Genomic DNA, 21,438 nt, shown 5'->3' on the forward strand with positions numbered 1-21,438 from the left:
AAAATACTTAAAGGACCTCTTATTTTAAACATCTGCACGTACAGTATAAAAAACAAAGTGTTACACCATGTGGGAGATTTTTATTTTGAGCACCCAGACAGTGCTTGTTTTCGGGCTCAGTGGTTTGGGTCGAGACTGCCGGAGAAGCTGTTTGGTGGTTTTTATAGGCCGCAGTGTCACAATGCAGTACTACAGTGAATGTGGGCCAGAAATCGAGGCCAGATCTCTCTCGCTCTCTCCCTCCCTCTCTCTGCCACAGCGACACCACACCACATGCCTTGATTTATATCTCCTGCATCGTTCTGCTTTATTTTGAGACCGAAGCGTTGCTGATGCATTGTTACGGAGTCAGTGAGGAGGAACAGTGTGAGCCAGGGTCTGATTCGAGGAACCAATCATATCTGACTGCTAATCATATCTGACTGTTAGCCTTAGGCTCACAGTACGAATCAAGTCTGAAGTCTGTATTCATCAGAAAATTTCTCCACAGCAGGTGAAGGAAACACAGCAGTGCAATAAGAGGAGCAGGTTCACACCTCCTGTACCTGCTGAAGAAACAGGAGGAACTTCTAATACTTAATAAAGAATAAGAACATAATTACAACCTCACTGTCTGCTCTCTGGTGTTTTTAATGCTGTTTAGTTGTTTAGACAAGAGCAAAATTACTGGAACTTAATATATATATATTTTTAAAAAGTTAATTACAAAATATGCTGTATTTATTTTTAAAATGTCTCCATTGCATCTTGGTGCAAGATCTTTATCCCAGTGTCCAATACGATTCATATAGCATACTATGAACTGAAGTATTAATATATATATTTTACTAAAGAAATCTAAAACTATTATCATTAAAAGTCATTTCTCAAGGTATAAAAGTTTAATTCCGAGCTCTTTTCCATCGAGTCACAGCTTTGCATAAGAATAAAATATATTAAATGTAGAATTAGTTAAACATTTGAACAGCATTTGAAGTATCAGCCCTAACAGCCATGCATTAAAATAAATCAAACCACAAGCCTAGATTAAGTCTAGGTTTTAATGATTAAAAAATGTGAGCAAATGTTTTCTATAAATTAGATTAATTCAGAGTATGAAGTGACAGAACCAGGTGACTAAAAGCCATTAAATATAGATTTTTTTTTATGCTGTTGTGAATATAAATGTCAGAGAAACACCCGCTAGTATTAATCTGCAATTAACTACATGCTCAATGTGCCTGTTAAAATCATTGATACAATAAAATAAACTACGAACTAATGTTTATAAATGGGTCCACATAAACTAAACAAACAAAACAAAAAAGGTTAATAAGGCAATGAGGCAAATTTCCCCCCAAAAAAAGTTTTATTTTCTCCCTCAAAAATCTTTCCACTCCCAAAGACAAATGATTATATGTTTACAATATACACACCAGTTTTTCTTTGGTACCTAAAAAAAATAAAAAATAAAATAAAATACAGAACAATATTAAGGCAACTACAGCAAATCTAAAGATCAAAATGCACAGCAGCAAAATCGCCACTCATTCACTAACTCAGGTTTTACAGCAGTTACTGCACGGCCATAATCAGTCCAACAGGGGGCGCAATGTAAAAATAAAAAAAAATAAAATAAATTTGCTTCAGCAGAATTCCTACACACTCCTGCTTTAGAGGAGATAAACAAAATGCCAGAGACCAATTCACAGCACGCTAATCCGGGTGTGTGGCGTGACTATTCCTTTTAAAAAGCAGCGTTTCATGTCTAAACCCTGCTCTGTGTATATACATAATACACACTAATTTACATGCTAGCATAGAACATCAAGCTTGTCTGGTTTCTACGGGTTTAACAGGCAAGCTAAAGCTTAGCGAGATTAGCATGTGATGCTAACAAGAAGCACTGCACTGCCTTATTCGATCAAGTTTTACAGGACAATGTTAAGCTTGTGTTTGCAGCATGAAGAAAGTTGTGTGTTGTATTTTTCCATGAGTGTTTACACACTGGTCCTGAAGCTACCGTCGCCAATTGTTAACCAAAATCATGCTAAAAGTAAACGTCCATTTTCCTTCTTTGCCTCGTTGCCGTAGTTATGACTAGTGATGGGGATGACAGTAACAAACATTTCAGAGCCTGCATTTTATTTCCCCCCCCCTCTCAGCAGCCAATCAGAACAAGCCTGATGATGTAAATAAATATAATTGGTTACAGAAAACAAGCTACAAAACTGAAAAGGCAGATTTAATCTTAGCTTTTAAATTATAAAAAATAAAAATAAAAGGGCAACACTTCGGTCAGTGACCGAAATCTATTGTGGTGTTTAGTGGCCGCGTATCCACTGAGCGATATTAGCGTATTTAAAATCTAAAGTTTTCTTAAGGAATTTCCTGCAACAATAACGGAGTAGAGATACAGCACGGGGAGATTAGTTAGTTAAGTGTATGTAGTTAAGAGCATCTTCCTTTGTACGTCAGGGTCATTGTGAAAGGCTGCTTCGTATCAGACAGGTTGTGCGAGAGGCCTCTGGTAGCATAGTTACACTTCATCAGCATTCAATAATAGCGCTGCATGGCAACACAACACAAAGCACGTAACCACCATATGGAGTCTGGAAACGTTTAGAGGACGTTCCGCTGATCCGAGTGTCACCAGTTGCAGAGGGCTTATAAAATGACGCAGCTCTGTTTCTGAAACAGAGCTTATATTTAATACACTTTAAAGCTAAATGGGCTTAAGATTCTAATTTACAAATCGATATTCGGCGGATTTGATCAAGAAACTGATCGTGACCTGTTAATTTATACCCTTTTTTGCTTGGCTCTGATTTCCATTTCAAGATAATCTGAAATGATCCAGCATCTTTTTTATTACCTAAAAAAAATAAGTTGATAAATGACTACTTAAAGTTGGGACGATATGTCAAAACCAAACCCATTACGATACCTAAAGTACCAATCTTGTAAGAATTCTGGCAAAACAGCCTTAAACAATCAAATCAATTCCAAAACAATTAAACACTTACAAAAGAAACAATTCCAACATCCAATCGGTTCATCTTTGCCTCGAGCTGCGTTTCGACAGTACAGACGACGGAATTTAGTGCAAGTCAGATATAAAGGTCATATTTCCAGCACTGTATTTTATTTCTAATGAAAAAATGGATCAGTGCATTTCTAGATCCAACATCAAAGAATCGATTCATAAAGCAGAAACACAGCAATAATGGGAGAGGTAAGAAAAAAAATAAAATAAAAAACACAAAACAGCTGATGCATTTTAGTTGCACTCCCAGATATGGAATCACTGTATGATAAATATTAGCAATGGAAGAGTCAAGACCTGCAGGAGTGCTTCTCAAATGCTCAGCAGATCATTATAAGGAATGGAAATAAAAAATAAAAATTCTAAACAGGTTGGTGACCTCGCTTATGTCTAAATACTGCTCTAGGCAGAGTGTTGTCTCAGTGAATCGTATGATTTAAGTGTAGACAGATGTGATGAGAAGTAGTAGAAAGCTAATACTGCACTGTAATTGTTCTCCCCACCCCACCCACCCTCCAACTTAAAAAAAACAAACAAACAAAAAAAGAAGAAGTTGAAGTTATATGTACATAATTACATTAAAAAATTATTCTGATCAATTATTTACAAAAGGAGTATGTATGTATGTATGTATGTATGTATAAATGGCAACAATTCATCCATTTAGAAAATGAAAAAGGAAAAAAAAATAACAAAATATTTTTTCCTGCTTCTTTAACAAGTGAAACCTGGTGCGCGTGTGCACACAGAACACAGATGAATTATCAACACGTGACGCAAGCTAAGAAACACAAACCCTAATTAAAAGAAAGAAAAAAAAACAACAATCTTGATAATTTAATCCCCAGTGCTGATAGACAGTGGAGCTTTAAGGGTAGTGAGGCAGTAAGAGACGGCAGAACAGCCAAATCTCTTGCGTTCTTAGCTGCGAACGGTAGAAGCTACATTATAGCAGGCTGTGAGGATTTAGAAAATGACATATATGAAGAGAGCCATGATGGCAGCGCTGATGAGACAAGAGATGGGCACGGTCACAAACCAGGCCAGGAAGATGTTGCGAAAAAGACGCCAATCCACGGCTTTCCGGGAACGCAGCCAACCCACAGCTACCACAGAACCAACCTAAGGAAGAGGGAGAGAGAGAAAATGGTTAGACAATTTCCACTGACATTTTATAAATCCATCCCCTCATTATCTTATAAAATCAATCCCTGTGACGTATTGTTAGTTCAAATGAAATCATCCAAACATTTCTAATGTTATAAGCTAATATCTAATTTCTCAAAGCTGAGAGACTATTTATATACTGAGACTTGATTGTTTTTCTTGTTGGGCTTCTTGTTCTTTAAATATATACTATATTATCGTTGGAACTGACTGTGTTAAATCTACAGTTTTAGTGACGTGACATACAGCTAAGTATGGTGACCCATAATCAGAATTCATTCTCTGCATTTAACCCATCCAAAGTGAACACACACACCGTGAACACACATCCAGAGCAGTGGGCAGCCATTTATGCTGCGGCACCGAGGAAGCTGTTTGGGGGGTGGGGGTGGGGGTGTTCGGTGCCTTGCTCAAGGGAACCTCAGTCGTGGTATTGCCAGCCCGAGACTTGAACCCACAACCTTAGGGTTAGGAGTCAAACTCTCTACCCATTAGGCCACGACTTGCCACATTTTTGCCATGTAGTTTTCCGGTTTAAGTGCTTGAGTTAAATCAAATTAATTTTTAAGCTCAGAAGTAAAAAGATGCCTCCACCACCACCATGACTAGTGCTTCCTTCTTTTCAGTAATTCATATGCCTGAAATCCCTTTAGAAGATGTTTCAAACAAGAGGGAAGTTATTGAAGAAAAACAACTTCAGACATCTGACCTTGCTATGATCTCGGCCTTTTACAATCAATTCCAAATCTACGTCGTTCATCTCCTGGTTGTAATTTAATAAACAATTCCTTACAAATCTTACAAACACTCAATGACTGGTTTACTTTAATGATCTAGATCAATAGCAACTGATATGCAAGGTATCCATCAAAAATAAATAAAATAAAAAAAAAAAAAAAGCACTCATCACATGCTATAATATATTAAGAACGGAGGTTAAAAAAGGACAGGTGCAACCTTATCACCCATGTGACAAATGGACTCAATGCATGCTGCTCCATGTTTACTTTATACCGTGTGACTAACTCATGCCTTTATTATACTCTGTAACAAGTTATTTGAATAAACCGGAATTAAAGCAAACATTAAATCATAAAAAGCAGCTTAGTCTGCTTTGGGATGTGTGCAAATATTTTTGAAAAATAGAAAGGATGTTGTATTAGTTATGAGCAAAGGTAAGGAAATGTACACAGCAAAAAGTGTTAAAAAAAAAAAAACAACTTCTACAGACAGCACTACCACAAGACCGATGGACTAACGTGTACACACACTTCCAGTGTGCACCCTGTAGTTATCCTCCTACACTGCAGTCTGGACTTCTCCACCCCATTCAAATGGACCTGTGCCATTGGCCTACTTTGCATCAGCTCATGTGTGAGTGTGAGTGTGTGTGTGTGTGTGACTCACCTTGCAGTGGGTAGTGGAGACGGGAAGACCGATGTTTGAGGCAATGACCACAGTGGCAGCTGAAGCCAGCTCGATGCTGAACCCACTGTAACAACAATAAAACTGTTCAGAACATGAACATTGGTGGAAAAATTTGCTACATGTGGAGACATTCACCACATTATCATGGTGGAGGATACAGAGGCGGGAAAATGGATCACTACTGAAAAGATGCTTCAGAAAAATAAGAAGTCATTCAGACTTAAATAATGAAGTAAATAATACCAAAAAGAGATTTAAAATAAACAATAATAGACAAATAATTATAAAAAAAAAATGGTGCATGAGGACGAAGACAATAGCACATTTAAAAAAAGAAAAAAAAAAAGAAAAATGACCAAGGCAAAAAAAATAAGGGATAAAAGAATTAAAAAAAAAAAAAATAAACAAAGAAAAAAGGAACAAGAAAGACAACAGCTAAAGTAAGAACAGCACTTAAAGAGAAGTGTATAAATCATCAACAATACACAGAAATGAGCGCACGCACACACGCGCGCACACACACACCTGGAGGGAGTGATAGGAGTGAGATCTTTGCCCATGGTCTGGATGACTCTGCGGCCCCAAACCCACAACCCAATGCAGATGCCCACTCCTCCATACAGCAGCAGCCAGAGAGGGGTAGGAGCAGTGGACTCCACTGAACCACTTTGATAAACCAACCACAGCGCCACCAATGGACCAATAGCATTACTGCAGGAGTGGGGGGGGGGGGGGAAGAGAGAGAGAGAGAGAGAGACGACAAATCAGATTTAAGTACATGATCCTGAAGGATCTCAAAAAAGTATGTTTACTGTCCTGAGGACACGATGCGACTGGTACACAATAAAAACTTTGTTTATGGCCAAAAATATGAGACGAGTATATATAAAACGAGTCACTCAATACTAAAGCATGCTGCTATACAACTTTTAAATCAGATTACCAGCTGTCTGTTTTACATTTAGATCAAAAGCTCATACCTGACGTCATTTCCACCGTGGGCGAAAGAGCCAAAACAAGCAGTAAGAATCTGCAGGAACTGGAACAAAATGGAAACTTCTGGTTTATCCGCCTCTGTCCTTTCCTCCTCCAGTGTGCTGCTGTTTCCTCCTTCTTCAGTCATCTCAGGGGTCACTTCTAAGTCTCCGATGCCATCTTCGGGAGCTCCGTTCTCAGCAACAGCATTGCAGTAGCTTGTGTAGCTGTCCATGCGGACCCTCTTGCGCTCTTGCACCTTGTCCTTATCTCCATCCTCACAGGCACGGAAATCCGAATCCCGGGGCTTGAACTCGCTGTGGAGGCCGATGATGGCCAAAGTATAGGAGGTGTAGCTGTTGTTGCGGCGGATGGGCCGGTCTCCACCCTCGCCCATGCAGTCGCCCACTTTGGCGAGGTGCAGCTTGTGCAGCAGGTCCTTGTAGAGACCCGAGTCTTTGTGGACAGTGTGGTACTGACTGTAGCCATTACTGGGGGCGTGGGTGGGGCCGTTGTTAAACTGAACGTGGGCTGATTTGGAAGCTGGTCAAAAATGGGAGAAAGAAAAAAAAAGGAGAGAGATATTTTTAAAAAAGTAGGTCTTTGTCAGCTTACATTTATAAAGCAAGATATTTTATTAATTTGTTTTCCCTTCATGTACTTTGATTACAGCCCTCTACTTTATGGTGGCAGACATGGGGCTGTTAAACAAGGCGTATTTTATTCCCTGTATGTCCAACACGTCCTCGGTTTCAAAACTCACCGCTCCCATTGCCGATTTCACCATCTTTCGGTTCAGCTTCGTCCGAGTCCCCGATGTCGAAGGTTACTCTACGTTCTTCACAAGGAGCTGCTGTTTGAGGAGTGCTGGAGGTCAGGGTAGATGTGTTCTCAGGAACTGGTTTGAGGATAGGACAATGTGCCTCTATATCCCTCTTCTCCATTAAGGGGCTCTCTGAGGGGCTAGAAGACTTGATTTCACCTACACACAGGAAAAATAAATAAGAGTGAAAGATTAAGACGCATTCCTAACCCCAAAACACGTCACTGCGTTTGCAACACACCCACGATAATGAAGCCTGTCTGCATGGAGTACAGTTCTCAAGTGCAGGATCACACAATCATGCACAGATGCCAAAAGGAACAGGGCCAAACATGAAATGCATCTAGATTTATTTCCATGAACCCTAACCTTAATGTTAACCCAAACACCCTCCATTACGTAGAAGGAAACTGGGCAACATGCCATACTTCTCCAATGTGTGTCAATTCCTTAGTATGAAGCATTTCAACATTTTTGTGTCATGTTTCAGTAAATTACATTACTATAATACTCCTTGTTAGACAGTAAAACTAAAGTGATTTTAAAAATACCCCCTGATCCTCTAATCCTGTTCTGGAATCTGTTCTCGAGTCTGTTTGCTTGTTGTCTTGTTCAACCAATTATCAAGGCCGGTCAAACAGGCTGACATGTACTCTAGTCCAACATCCAAGTGGCGCGTGATCATATGACACAGAAAACGTGCGATCAAATGGCTTAGACTTTGCCTACAAACGTAGAGCAAGAGTCTTAACAGGGTTAGTGTCCGTCACAAGAATGGCTATTCTAATCCTTTAGGCCAATTCCAATTACTGGATAACTCTGAAAATCACTGACCCAGTCTTCCTTCCTAAAGCAAAGGCGCTAAGGTATTCTGAGCTAATGTGACCGAAAGGGATCCGTCAGCAGTCTGTTACTCACATTATTGCATGCTAAATAATTCAAATCAATTGAGGTATTTACGAGACATTATTGGGATCACTTTAATCATATACCTAAGATGTAGTATTCACAACAACATGGCAATATTTGGCACAAGTAGGACAAAAAATGTCTGAGAAGACGATTCACGCAATTTCTAAAATGATATAATTAACTAAGAAAATGAAAATGTTTAAAAAGTAGCCCACAGTGCTTCTAAATGCTGCCTGACCCTTAATTACCTTCTAGTTAAAAAAAAATTGCCTGCCATTTGTTTGGGTATTGTGTGGGCTGAAATAATGAAGGCCTTGTACTCTAATTAAAAGCAAACTACAACAAAACACCCAGACGTATATAAAACAAACTGCAGAGAAATAAATAGAAGCGTCACTCACGTTTGATCTTCCTCTTGAGGTAGGGGCAAACAATAAACCAGACGAGGAGTGCAGTGAAGATGCCAAATCCGATTGAGATGAGGAGGATTCCCCACCAGGGCAGTTGATCAAATCCCAGCACTGCAGATCCATCAAGAGACAGAAGGGACAGAGAAGGGGGCAAAGGGGAAATGGAGAGAGAGATACAAAGGTGGTTTTGAGACAAAAGGGCAATGTGCTCTACCAAAACTGAATTACATAAAATGTAAGTAGTTTTTGGACTGGGACAAGCATAAAAAAGGGTCGGGTAGGGTAAATAAAGGACAAAGGACAGGGACTTGGGAATCATACGACACCTATGGAGTTATTTAAATATATTAAAAAAAAAAAAAAAAAAAAAAAAAGACAGTTAAAGCTAGGTAGCAAGTTCAGATTACTGTAAAAGCCACCAGCGTCATCTGCAACCAGGTGACAAATGTAGCAGTTAGGTATGAAGTGCAAGATGGCAAAATGAGAACAGCAGCAAAATGCTGCTGTGGCACATCATCTCACAAACAATGTATTGATAGAAAGGGCTTTTGCAGGGTTACAGATCACTGTACCGCACCATGGACATCTTGTTCAGGATCATCGTCCACAAATCTACACACCATACTTAGGTGTGTACAATGCATTGGAAGTACAATGAATTAAAAAGGCAAGGGCACAGGTATGGGAGACGTCAAATGGATCCAACAGTGAAGCATTCATTACGAGTACATGAAAAAAAATATATAATAATTTATAATAAAAAAAATTATTTAATTTTTGGGAAATATTTCTCCAATTTTTGTGCCAAGACTGCAGAACATAAATGTGACCAGCATACTGAGAAGACAAATGCTGGCACAGGAGGATAGACTCTGCAATGGGTGGACCAAAAACACAAGTCAGCATAGTGGTGGTTCCAAAAAAAAAAAAAAAGTGGGAGGGGAGGGATAGAGATAAACGTGTGTGGAAATGTTCTAGATGAGACCGGTTGTAGCGAGCCTGGTGGCTCTCCACCTCCGGCTCTGACTCACGTGCTCCTGCAGCACGCTTTTGCGACGTGCTCCACTTACACTAGGCAAAGAGAAAGGACAGAGTGTTTTTTTTTTTTTTTAGGGTAAAGGTAGAATGGCTCTCTTTCACAGCCAGGCGTGCCTCATGGAAAAGATTTAACAAGTGTCCGAAAACAGTGGGAGGAGATCAGGATGGCATCATCTGACCAAAACTAAATATTATAAGCTAAAAATTTGAGTCCTTGGGAATTAAAAATCTGTTGTTTTTTTTTGAGTCAGTGGGGACTCGTTTAGAGATTGTTAGGAAAAGAAAGGAGGGGGGGGGGGATATATGAATTTAGATAAGTACATCCCCTGTGGTTTCAGTTTAAAAAAATAAACAAAGAAAAAGAAAGAAAGGTATGTACTGTTCATCACGTGAGAAAGTGCCATTACAAAAAGAGACGACACTGCAGCACAAACACGCTGCAGGATAAACAAAGAGAAAATGTGTGCAGCTCAACTTAAATACCGCTTGCACAATCTATAAACCCAGCTAAACCATGGCTTCAGTAAACAATAATAAGAGTTGTTTTCAGAGTCGACGGAGCGCCATTCTTTATTGCCACGACTGTCTGATGACTATTTATGATCCAGCTGGAAAAAAGGAGTGGTCATTTTAGCTTTGTGGGAAAGTATAAGCTCATATAACGTGTTTGTTGTGTTCACTACAGGAGTCGTATTTACTACTAAAAGTCGTGTGTGAACGTGTGGAGAAAAAATAAAAAGATAAGCAAGTCTTATCTAGAAGTCTATTAAATAGAGGTATTTCTCCACGAGCTTATCAACAGGAAATCGTAAATCGGATCACAACCGTGGATTTATATTAAATCAGGAGTTATATTCCAGCAGAAGCAAAGGTTTCAAAGTCAGTCATTGTTTTATGTCCAATTTACATTCATGACTTGTTTATAAACCATTATTACTGGCACGGTAAAGACATGAAACCCAACAGGACTGATTTTTTTTTTAATAAACAAGCCTGACAGCCCAGGGATTTGGAATGAAGTGATGGATTATATAATGAAATTATTTAAATATATTGCACTTTAAAGCATTTTATAACCAGTATTTGTCAGAATTGTCATTCACAGTGTTACACACATTAAATACCGCTTGGTTGATACTTTATCTGGTATGATCTTATAATTGCCTTGCCAAGTCATTTATAACACGGTCACCAGATCAGACCTAAAGTGACAAACTAACCATTCTAACCGAACAGGAGGTCAGTCACCCATTTTCTGTTTACTTTACAGCCCCAGGTCACGCTGCTGATTCTAGCTATGGGGAAGATAAAAAGCTAAGCGTTTTTGTTTTTAAAATCATAAAAAGAGTGTGCCACTAATGTCGAGGTGAAATCTAAGAAGATTCGCCTTGCTGTTATGCAAAAGTGAACAAGCAAACAGGTTCTGTCTGGCTGCGAGTGAGCCATGCTACTATATTCATGTGGGGCACAAATAACAAGCTAAAGAGCTAAGTGAGCCATCCAGGCTTCATTCATGCTACTCTAAAGGATCAGTTACAATTTAGCATAACAAAAGAAAGGACGGTGTGCTGGGGAGAACGTTCCACACAGAACTACCGCTGTTGTAGCTGGGCATGCTGATAAAGCGGAGAGGGTTATATCTGTTAGGATTCTCATCAATTTACCAACAGCAGCAATGCCATTCCGAGCAGGGGCTTTATGAGTTTTTAAAAAGAAGCAAGAGCTGGGCGGGATGTGTTGAGAAATGAGACTTCATACCACAGAGAGGAAGTGCTTTCTCTTTACTGGACTGCATTTTTATAGGTTTTAACTAGATAACCACTTCAAACTAACCAACAGAACTGAAATGACGACTCACGGCATGCGGCAGTGTTCATAATAAGCTGCTGCGCCCCTAATGTTTTTTTGCGCAACCATGTTATTTGCATTAAGCTCCCAGAACATTCCTCACTCCCAAGCCTGCAGGGCTTCAGCACAACGTATTCGAGTGGTGGGAATGATTGTAGTGCTTTTTAAGTCTTGGCAGGTGAGGAGAGATTTGTAACCCTTCAGAAAATTTAAGTGTAGATTTCTCATGTGATCAGGGTATTAAAATTCAATGACAAGCCTAGAGAAGTCACAGCAGCTGTTTAACACCTAAAGGAATCAGGTGTGTGTCCTCCCCCTCCCCCCCAATCTATTTGCTGCTTTGATATTTCTGCTTCATGGAATTTGATCATTTAAAAAAAAAGGGGACTAAACTATGAGTGCAGGGAAGCAGATGTCCTTTAGTACAGTTGGGCCAGAAAGATGAAAATGTTCCAGCCCTCCCGGTGTGAGAAAATTGATGACAACATTCGAGAAAAATATGGCTGAAGCCAAGAAATATGTGCCTTGAGGGCATTTAATCATGAAGGAAGATCTACTGATCCTGAAGCTAATTCAGGAGCAGATAATACGATGAAGTCAGCAGAGTGCAGCCAAAGCTCATGGGCTAATCCTCGCATTAATCTGGTTCCATTACCGGAGACTACACAGGCCAACACCAGAGCAGGAGATTTTGTCCAAAAGTGCACAAGTGTGTGTGTGCGTGTGTGTGTGTCAGTGAGGGAGGTAGAATGACTTCGATTAAAACTGGTCTCATAACCCTGTCTAGTTAAAATTTAATGAGATTCAGGTTTGAATATCAAAGATCACAAAGCTAGAGGAAATCTAAACTCTATTTAGAACATGAATTACAAAAGCTAATCATTTAAGTGGATCAAATATTAGGCGGTCATATGGTCAGAGATACAAGACACTGACCATGTGGAAATACACTTTTTTCCATAAATTCAAGTATGAATCATTTCTTTTTCTAGACGTTAAGCTAAATGTTAAAAATAAATAAATTGGTTTAAACAGATAAAAATAAGTTTTTGCTCAAAAATTAATCAATCATGTTTTAGGAGTACTCTCTAATCCAAAACAATCAGCCTGCACAACAAATTAAAGTGTGTGTAGACAAGCCTAGTGTTCATAGAGCTTCCGTCGATTAGTAATTTTAATGCACTGCACTAATAGTGTTGCGTGTTGTGTCAGGCCTTTTTTTTTTTTTTAAAGAAACGGCTTAATCATAGAGATGGAAGTGACAGGAGGAGAACACTCACTCGGTGCGCCTGTAAACATGATGGAGAACAGATTGATTCCCATAGTGACAGCGTAGAAGACAGGCAATGCCCTGAGTCCGTTGGGAACCGGATCCTTCTACAAGCACAAAAACGACGATAGAAAATATACTCAATGGTAATACAAAGCACAGATATTATATCTACAATCACAGACTGGCTTCAGCTGCAACCATGACCGATTAGATAGATAGATAGATAGATAGATAGATAGATAGATAGATAGATAGATAGATAGATAGATAGATAGATAGATAGATAGATAGATAGATAGATAGATAGATAGATAGATAGATAGATAGATAGATAGATAGATAGATAGATAGATAGATAGATAGATAGATAGATAGATAGATAGATAGATAGATAGATAGATAGATAGATAGATAGATAGAGGTTCCATGCTGTCTTTCTAGAATATCCTCATTGTAGCGCCTAGGCCATTATGCTTATACAACCTTTGCCATGACTCAGAGAGCGAGCAGCCAGAGGTTTCTCCTGCTTACCTTTTTCAAGATAAACATGCGGACAAAGTAGAAGAGAACAGCTGATGTGAAGCCAGAGAGGAGCGGAGAGAGGAACCAAGACGCAACTGAAGGAGGAGGGAGTAATAAAAAAACAAACAGCGTATGAATATAGGGCAGAACAGTCAATCAAGTGCAATTCTGACACATCAAACCCAAAAAAAAAAAAAAAAAAAAAAAAAAAAAAACTCACTTTGAATGAAAGTTTAAGGGCATAAATAATGAATATTAATCAGCCTGCACAATCCTTTTAAAAGACAAAACTATTAGTCTAAAATTAGTCTTTTTTTAATATATAAAAACTTCAGATACGAATCAAAAATACAAAATCAAAAATGTATAAAACCAAAAATTAATTTAAACAGACTCACCAATTCGCAGAAGCTCAAACCATCTGACTCCCTGTACGCCTTTTGCCACCAGGGAGTAGCCGATAGTTGCTCCTACGATGCAATGTGTACCAGAAATGGGCAATTTGAGAAACGAAGCCATCAACTGCCAAACAGCAGAGCCTGGAGATTTAAAGAAAAATATCATTCCATTAAAAGGAATCATTAACAAGTATAGGAGATTTTTGCTCAGAAGATATCAACTTGAATAATGTAGGCCACTTACCAACCATAGCGCTGACCGAGCCGGCCATGAGAACGTGCTCATTTCCGGCGTACATGTTCACGTCAATGATCCCTTTGCGTATTGTCTCGCTGACTTTGGCTCCCAGAAGCACTGACCCAAGGGTCTCGAACACGGTAGCAAGGATGCATGCGACTTTCAGGGTGACCACGCCAGAGCCCACAGCGGTACCAAATGAGTTGGCGACGTCGTTAGCACCCACGGAAAAGGCCAGAATGAAGGCGATGATGAATCCGACAATCAGGAGCCACAGGTAGTCAGTCAATGGGCCCGTGGTGGCTAGCACCACAGTGCTCATCAGCGTTACTGCAGCTAAAGTTGTTGAAACCATTTTGTGCAATAGCTTTTTTAAATTATTCTTCTTCTCTTTCAAGTTTTAAATAGCGTCACAATCTTAAAGGGTTAAAAAAACCTTAATAGCCCTTAATTTAAGCAGCACACTAGAATTGTTTAAATAACTGAGGTACTATTGTTTCTAAATATTTGTTTTCTTTCTGAAATTCCCCAAACCTACCTACCTTCACCCTCTGCTAAAACAGCAATTTAGAGCAAATCCAGACACTAGTGAGAGAATCTGCACTGCTGTAAGTTGTAAACTGGTGTATAATGCTGAGGGAGAGGGTGGAGTAAGGGGGCTATTGCTATCCTCTGAATATACTAGCACTACTACAATGCGTTTTAGTTTGGCCAATTAGGCAGACGGAGCGGACATCCATTGTGCAACAGACAGGATGGATGAATGGAAGCTCATTCCTAAAAAGGAAAAAAAAAGAGAGAAAAAAGAAAGAAAAAAAAACAGGGAAGGTTTCCCAAGATTACATAATTTACAGACAAAGCACATGCACATTACTACTACTACTACATTGAGGCATCAGTGTCATATGTGCTTGAAAAACATGATAGAAATCATATGTAGGCATTTATTATCATTTAAGGAACTTAACCGCCTTCCTCTGCTCATAATCAAGACTTCAATAGGTTTTGAAAAATGCTACACGACAATATCATGGAATACAGTTTTACTATTCTATCGTTTTAACATACCAGTATTCTACTTCCTCATCACAAAGAAAAACAAGCTCTACACAATAATTCCATGGAAACAAACGTTCACTTTTAACATTCCTCAGCTGTGTTCAGGTTTACAGTGTTACTGTAATATCGTATACACTTGACTTAAACTATCCTGTACTCCTAAATGCTGTTAAGATACACGGCGACTGGGTTTTCACCCCATGGTTGTGTTCTGCAGATAATTTTACAAGGTGGCTATCTTCTTAAGTAAAACATTTGACAATTTTAAAGGCAAGTTAAATTTCCTGCTTACACAAGGGAGAAAAAGCAATAAATAAAACAACTATATAAATATATAAATAAATAAAATACACAAATACATAAGTAAATACTGCCCAGATATCAAGCCCAAAACTATTTGCTGTTCTATATTTACAAAACAGCAGCATTACCAAACCAGAACAAGGGTACACAAACAAACAAAAAATAATGACTGACCCTACTGACTTAAAACATACATTAGTTTCATTGTAATGCTCTTTGTTGCGGTACACGTAACATCTTATATTTGTGCTGTTTGAATCACACTGACTGATGCACTAAATACGTAACAGGAAAAATATTATAGTTATCAACCACAATTCATCCTTGCCGGTTGTTATCTAACAAATGTATGATTCATTACAGCTTACACTGTAATATAAAAGTTTCATCAAATTTTATATGTACATACAGGCTTGCTAGCCATCGCCTAACTATTTTAGGATGTGCTGAATTTCTCTCCCCCACCCAATGGTAAAACTGATGAGAGGTCAAGCATTCAAAGCCTCAGCCCAACATAACTGGTCAAAAAAGAAGCAAATGGCAGCTCAGATTTCAAACTGCATGTCCAAGAGTGCTGCAACAAATTTCAATCTCTACAAATAACTTGAACTAAACAAGTGAATAGAGAAAAATGCAAAGGCCAATAGAAAAAAACTTCTACACAAGGTAGCTAGGACACAGAGTTAACTGTAATAACCATTTAACGCCCACTCGAGCTTATTGCGACACAACTCAACAATAAAACATTTCATTCCTGTCTCGTCCAGTCCAACTGCTGGATATTTTAAAAACAGTTTTTTTTCTGAATCCAGCCATAACAGACACCATGCAGACTAAGCAAGGACTTAGAAACACATGGCAAACATGCGTCATAACCACAGCAGACCCTAAGTAAAGTCTCTGGTTTGGTCTGGAACACGCAGGTAGCATCCGTGTGGGAGGTGACTGGGTGTCGCCATATTCATAAGGAGAAAAGAACTTTCCACAACACCTGGAGTTCTCGCCATGTGTTGCCTCTATGTTTAGAATAAACCTATAAATGTTCATCCTGTAGTTATCCTGGTGCAAGGTTAACTTTTTCATAAGGCTAACAGATAAGGGATTGGGTTTAAAATGGCCAGAAATCTGTCTAGAGAACGTATTTATAGATGATACTGAGCTGTTTTAACCCCCTGTCCTTCATCTGTTGGTTGAAATTAAGCACATTTTAAATCACAAACATACAAGGTTTTTTTTTTTGTTTTGTTTTTTTTTGGGGGGGGGGGGTAAACAACAACAACAAAAAAGCCCTACATCCTAAAATACAATCGTACACAAATTACTAGAAATTTGCATTCTTAGAGATTACACCATCACTTTAGAATTTAGGGTAAAGACTAAAAACACATATCACTACATTACACAATCAGGGTGGAGTTGGTCGCATTACTATAGTCTATATCAAGGATAAACGCCGCAGCTCAATATTGGCAAACAGCCATGTCCTCTTGTTCACTTCCCCTTAATGCAAGCTAGTCGGCTAATGCAGCTGACGTAACCAACCCCACCCCCTGTTTTAATTCACTTTTATGTCTTCAACTGATAACATTTCAGATATTTTTCCACTTACATTGGTTAGGAAAGCATAGAACAAAACACATATCAGCGTGTCGGCACTCGATAATCCAGATTAGCCGTTAACTCGCAAGCTAACTGCGGCTAATTTACGGAGCACGAGACCGGCTCAATGTTAATCCCATTCTTTTAATCGCGGCCAGTTTGTTTTGTAAACTTATCGTATTTCCGTTTACCCCTGTACTATGAAGTAACTTGTAACCTTATTACACTAATATGAACACAGTTTTAACAATGTGAACTTCGTGTTCAGCACGTTATCTTAAAACGCACAATGACTTGGTGATGGGAATTCCAGCCCCTTCTATTGAATCAGATCAATCGACTCACTTTACCAGAAAATTCTTAACATACTTTAATCCAAGATTTCATCGGCACGTTCTTCAGCAGCCTTTACAGTTACCAGATTATCGTAGGTTTTTGTACAAGAAATATAACGGGATATGATTCTATCGTTTTTGTTTACAATAAACATTATAAAAATAATAAAAAGACGTGGATGTACGGAGGAGAGTCGACTCAAAGTGCCGACTCGATCGTGACTACACGTTAGAACAATGAATTGCTAGTTCAGACCTCAACGTTAATACGTCGCTTTTTGGTAGGAATTATAAACACTATTGTCTAGTGAGAAATCGCACTGGTTAATAAAAAAACGTCATATTTGACTAGTTAAAAAAAATCGATCTTGTTGTTATTTCATAAGACACGACCGGCAAGATTCACTTTCTACACGTGACATTGACAACCGCTAAAAAAAATAAACAATATCCAAATCAAAAACAGACAGTCGGACCTTAAAATACACCGTCGCGCCAAATTTCCTTAAATAAATAAAACCAGATTAACATCGTGTAAATGAACCAAGACACGTTTCCTATATAAATCAGGCGCGTTTAGCCAGTTAGCGGTTAGCTTTAACTCGCGCCAAGAACAACCCATATAACATTCATTCAGTGTCACATATTAAACCCGAATACCATTTAAAGACAAGTAGACAAAAGAATACCGTACGGTGTTAAATAAAACAGAAGTTACCACGGTAAAATACTGATGATGAACGCGAGCTTCTCGTCTCTTCTTCCACCTCAGACAGCGCGCCCGATTAACGTTCAGGTGCGCGCGCGCTGTGGATTTCAAAATTAAAGACGTTAAATTTTAAAATTACACCAAATGAATTTAGCTTCAGTCGTATAAACAAAAGTGAAGGTTAAATATATAAAATAACGCTATGTCGCTTAATTACTTACAAACTGCTGAAAAGCTCTGAAAATATCCGATTTAGGAGGACGAGCGCTCAGCTGTGTTCTTATACGGTCTCTCTTCCACGCGCTTCACGAAGACGGAAGCCTTCTTTCCTTTGAGTGATGTGACGCAGAAGCCCTTAAACCACACCCACTTTCCATATATGGAATAAAAAAAAATCTGCACCCCACTGGACTAAACTGGTTCCAGGCTAACTAATGTCTGATATGTGCTTCTGGTCTATTTTTGTGTCTATTAATGCTTCCAGTTACTTTAAGTAATTGTCTTTAATTGTACGTTTTAAATACACAATGTATTTACATTAGTAATAGTTCTCACGAACCGACATAACTATCGACTTCTTCAATGTGTGTGATTATATATATATATATATATATATATATATATATGTATATATATATATATATACACAGTCTGTATATATATATATATATATGTATATATATATATATATATACACAGTCGTATGCAAAAGTTTAGGAACCCCTGACAATTTACATGATTTTCATTTATAAATATTTGGGTGTTTGGATCAGCAATTTAATTATCAAATAACTGAAGGACACAGTAATATTTCAGTAGTGAAATGAGGTTTATTGGATTAACAGAAAATGTGCATTATGCATCAAAACATAATTAGATAGGTGCATAAATTTGGGCACGCCAACAGAAAAATCAATAAAAATATTTTATTAAAAAAAATCAATATTTAGTAGAGCCTCCTTTAGCAGAAATAATAGCCTCTAGATGCTTCCTATAGCCTCTAGATGCTTCCTATAATGAGTGTCTGGATTCTGGATGAATGTATTTTGGACCATTCCTCCTTACAAAACATCTCCAGTTCAGTTGTTTTGGGTCGTTGTCTTGTTGAAATATCCAGGCCTGGCATAACTTCAACTTTGTGATTGATCCCTCAACATTATTCTCAAGAATCTGCTGATATTGAGTGGAATCCATGCGACCACCAACTTTATACCAGATTCCCAGTACTGGCGCTGGCCACATAGCCCCACATCATGATGGAACCTCCACCAAATTTTACTGTGGGTAGCAAGTGTTTTTCTTGGAATGCGGTGTTCTTTTGCCGCCATGCATAACGCCCCTTGTTATGACCAAATAACTCAATCTTTGTTTCATCACTCCACAGCACCTTATTCCAAAATGAAGCTGGCTCGTCCAAATGTGCGTTTGCTGTGCCCGTGGTCTTCCATTTCCTCACTATGTTCCTCACAGTGGACGCTGACAGCTTATATCTCTGCGATAACTTTTTGCAGCCTCCCCCTAAACCATAATGTTGAACAATCTTTGTTTTCAGGTCATTTGAGAGTTGTTGCCACTCTTCAGAGGAGAGTCAAGGAGAGCAACAACTTGCAATTGGCCACCTTAAATACCTTTTCTCATGATTGGAAGTTCAAGGCTTAATGAGCTCACCAAACCAATTGTGTGTTCCAATTAACCAGTGCTAAGTAGTTACAGGTATTCAAATCAACAAATTGCCCAAATTTATGCATCTGTCTAATTTCGTTTTGATGCATAATGCACATTTTCTGTTAATCCAATAAACTTTATTTCACTACTGAAATATTACTGTGTCCTTCAGTTATTTGATAGATCAAAATGAAATTGCTGATCTAAACACCCAAATATTTATAAGTGAATATCATGGATATTTTCTGGGGTTCCTAAACTTTTGCATATGACTGTATTTGTGTGTATGTACTGTACTGTGTGTGTGTGTGTGTGTGTGTGTGTGTGTGTGTGTGTGTATACAGTATGTGTGTGTGTGTGTGTGTGTGTGTGTGTGTGTGTGTGTGTGTGTGTGTGTGTGTGTGTATGTGTGTGTATGTATGTATGTGTGTGTATGTATGTATCTGTCTGTCTGTCTGTCCAATACGTTTCAAATCTAGCACAAGTGGAAAGTGATGTAATGCAATTTATTTTTATTTTTATTTATTTAATTTTAATTTTAATTCTATTACTTTTCACCACAAATTAGGGGAATTATTTTATCATGTATATAATTTTATATGTATGACACATTTTTTATTGAAATACTCAGAAATGCTTCAGAAATGCTAAGGAATAGTTATTAATGATTTTTCTTTCATCTACTTTTAATACTGTTAAACTCTAAACTGAGTCACGGGACAGTTGATCCTTCCTGTACCAGACATTTTCCCTGCCGGTCAGCCTTTCCATAAAGACAAGTTATTACATATTACATCAGCTGTTGTACTATTAACAATAGAAAAAAAGAAGCACTTTACGGAGGACCTCAGTGTCTCTGAGAAGAATGTTAAACAATAAACCAATTCACCGGATGGTCCCAGTCTAGTCTCCGGTCAGCCATGAGACACCAGACTTTGTCCGTCCCTTTTGGCCTTTTTGTCAGTGCACATGCTCTTACCACATTGGTTGGTCTGCTGAAACCTCGCCATCAGTTTCTCCATGCTAAAGCAAAAATAGCCCCAGACAGTACACATTCACAACTCTGAATAGCTTCAGACTACACAGTAGAATTTATAAGTAACACTCATAGTAAACACTTTCACTTACTTACAAACATAATTTCACAATAATGCATTTTTCAGTCTCAGTCTATGCCTCAAACTCATTACTGAACTACCATTATAAAAATTATCCAATTTATTTGGCACACAATTAAACCAATGTTTGTAAATTGTGGTTATTCAGCGGTCATTATGGTATAACTGCAATAGTTTCACCATAACTGTGTTTATTCTGTCTTCCCTCTAGTAAGCCCAACTGGAAGGGATGAAATGTGACAAAAAATGTACGAAATGAATACCTGTTTATGTGGAAATGGTGTAATGTGTGGCAGCCATGGTCATGTACTATAAAAATAAATAAATAAAAATTGCTTACTCCATATCACTCATATCACTGTTGATTCTGATTAGCCATAAAGTGTTGAAATACAGCAGCTCAGACCATAGTTCCTGCTACAATTTTACAGTGTAATACTGACATTCAAATTATTATTTCTAAAATTTTGAGGTTTCATTAATAAACTGTATTTTTGTTTTTTAAAAAACCTCAAGAGCAATCCATGGAGGAATAACAGAAAATAACAGGTGGTTCTTACTTTTATATAAAATATTTTCCCATATTATACTAT

At 38.3% G+C, this 21,438-nt stretch overlaps 1 protein-coding gene across 3 annotated transcripts; it reads right to left on the bottom strand.

The window, feature by feature from the left end:
* Positions 1-1,329: 1,329 nt before the first annotated feature.
* Positions 1,330-18,441, bottom strand: slc20a1b (solute carrier family 20 member 1b). 3 transcript variants are annotated; one of them, XM_027175342.2, is made up of 12 exons: positions 18,284-18,441; positions 18,072-18,160; positions 14,064-14,834; positions 13,820-13,960; positions 13,431-13,516; positions 12,907-13,003; positions 8,732-8,851; positions 7,359-7,577; positions 6,601-7,138; positions 6,146-6,331; positions 5,600-5,684; positions 1,330-4,147 (listed from the first exon to the last, which is right to left on the bottom strand). In XM_027175342.2, exons 3-12 carry the CDS (start codon positions 14,410-14,412, stop codon positions 3,992-3,994), a joined length of 1,977 nt encoding a protein of 658 aa, XP_027031143.1. In that variant the 5' UTR covers positions 14,413-14,834; positions 18,072-18,160; positions 18,284-18,441; the 3' UTR covers positions 1,330-3,991. The 3 variants fall into 3 exon arrangements, with proteins under 3 accessions (XP_027031143.1, XP_027031145.1, XP_027031146.1); XM_027175344.2 differs by having other exon boundaries at positions 18,048-18,160; XM_027175345.2 differs by lacking the exons at positions 18,072-18,160; positions 18,284-18,441 and adding an exon at positions 17,029-17,318.
* Between the last annotated feature and the right edge of the window lie 2,997 nt (positions 18,442-21,438).

Source organism: Tachysurus fulvidraco, chromosome 20 (assembly GCF_022655615.1).
Source record: "Tachysurus fulvidraco isolate hzauxx_2018 chromosome 20, HZAU_PFXX_2.0, whole genome shotgun sequence".
NCBI classification, from domain to species: Eukaryota; Metazoa; Chordata; class Actinopteri; order Siluriformes; family Bagridae; genus Tachysurus; species Tachysurus fulvidraco.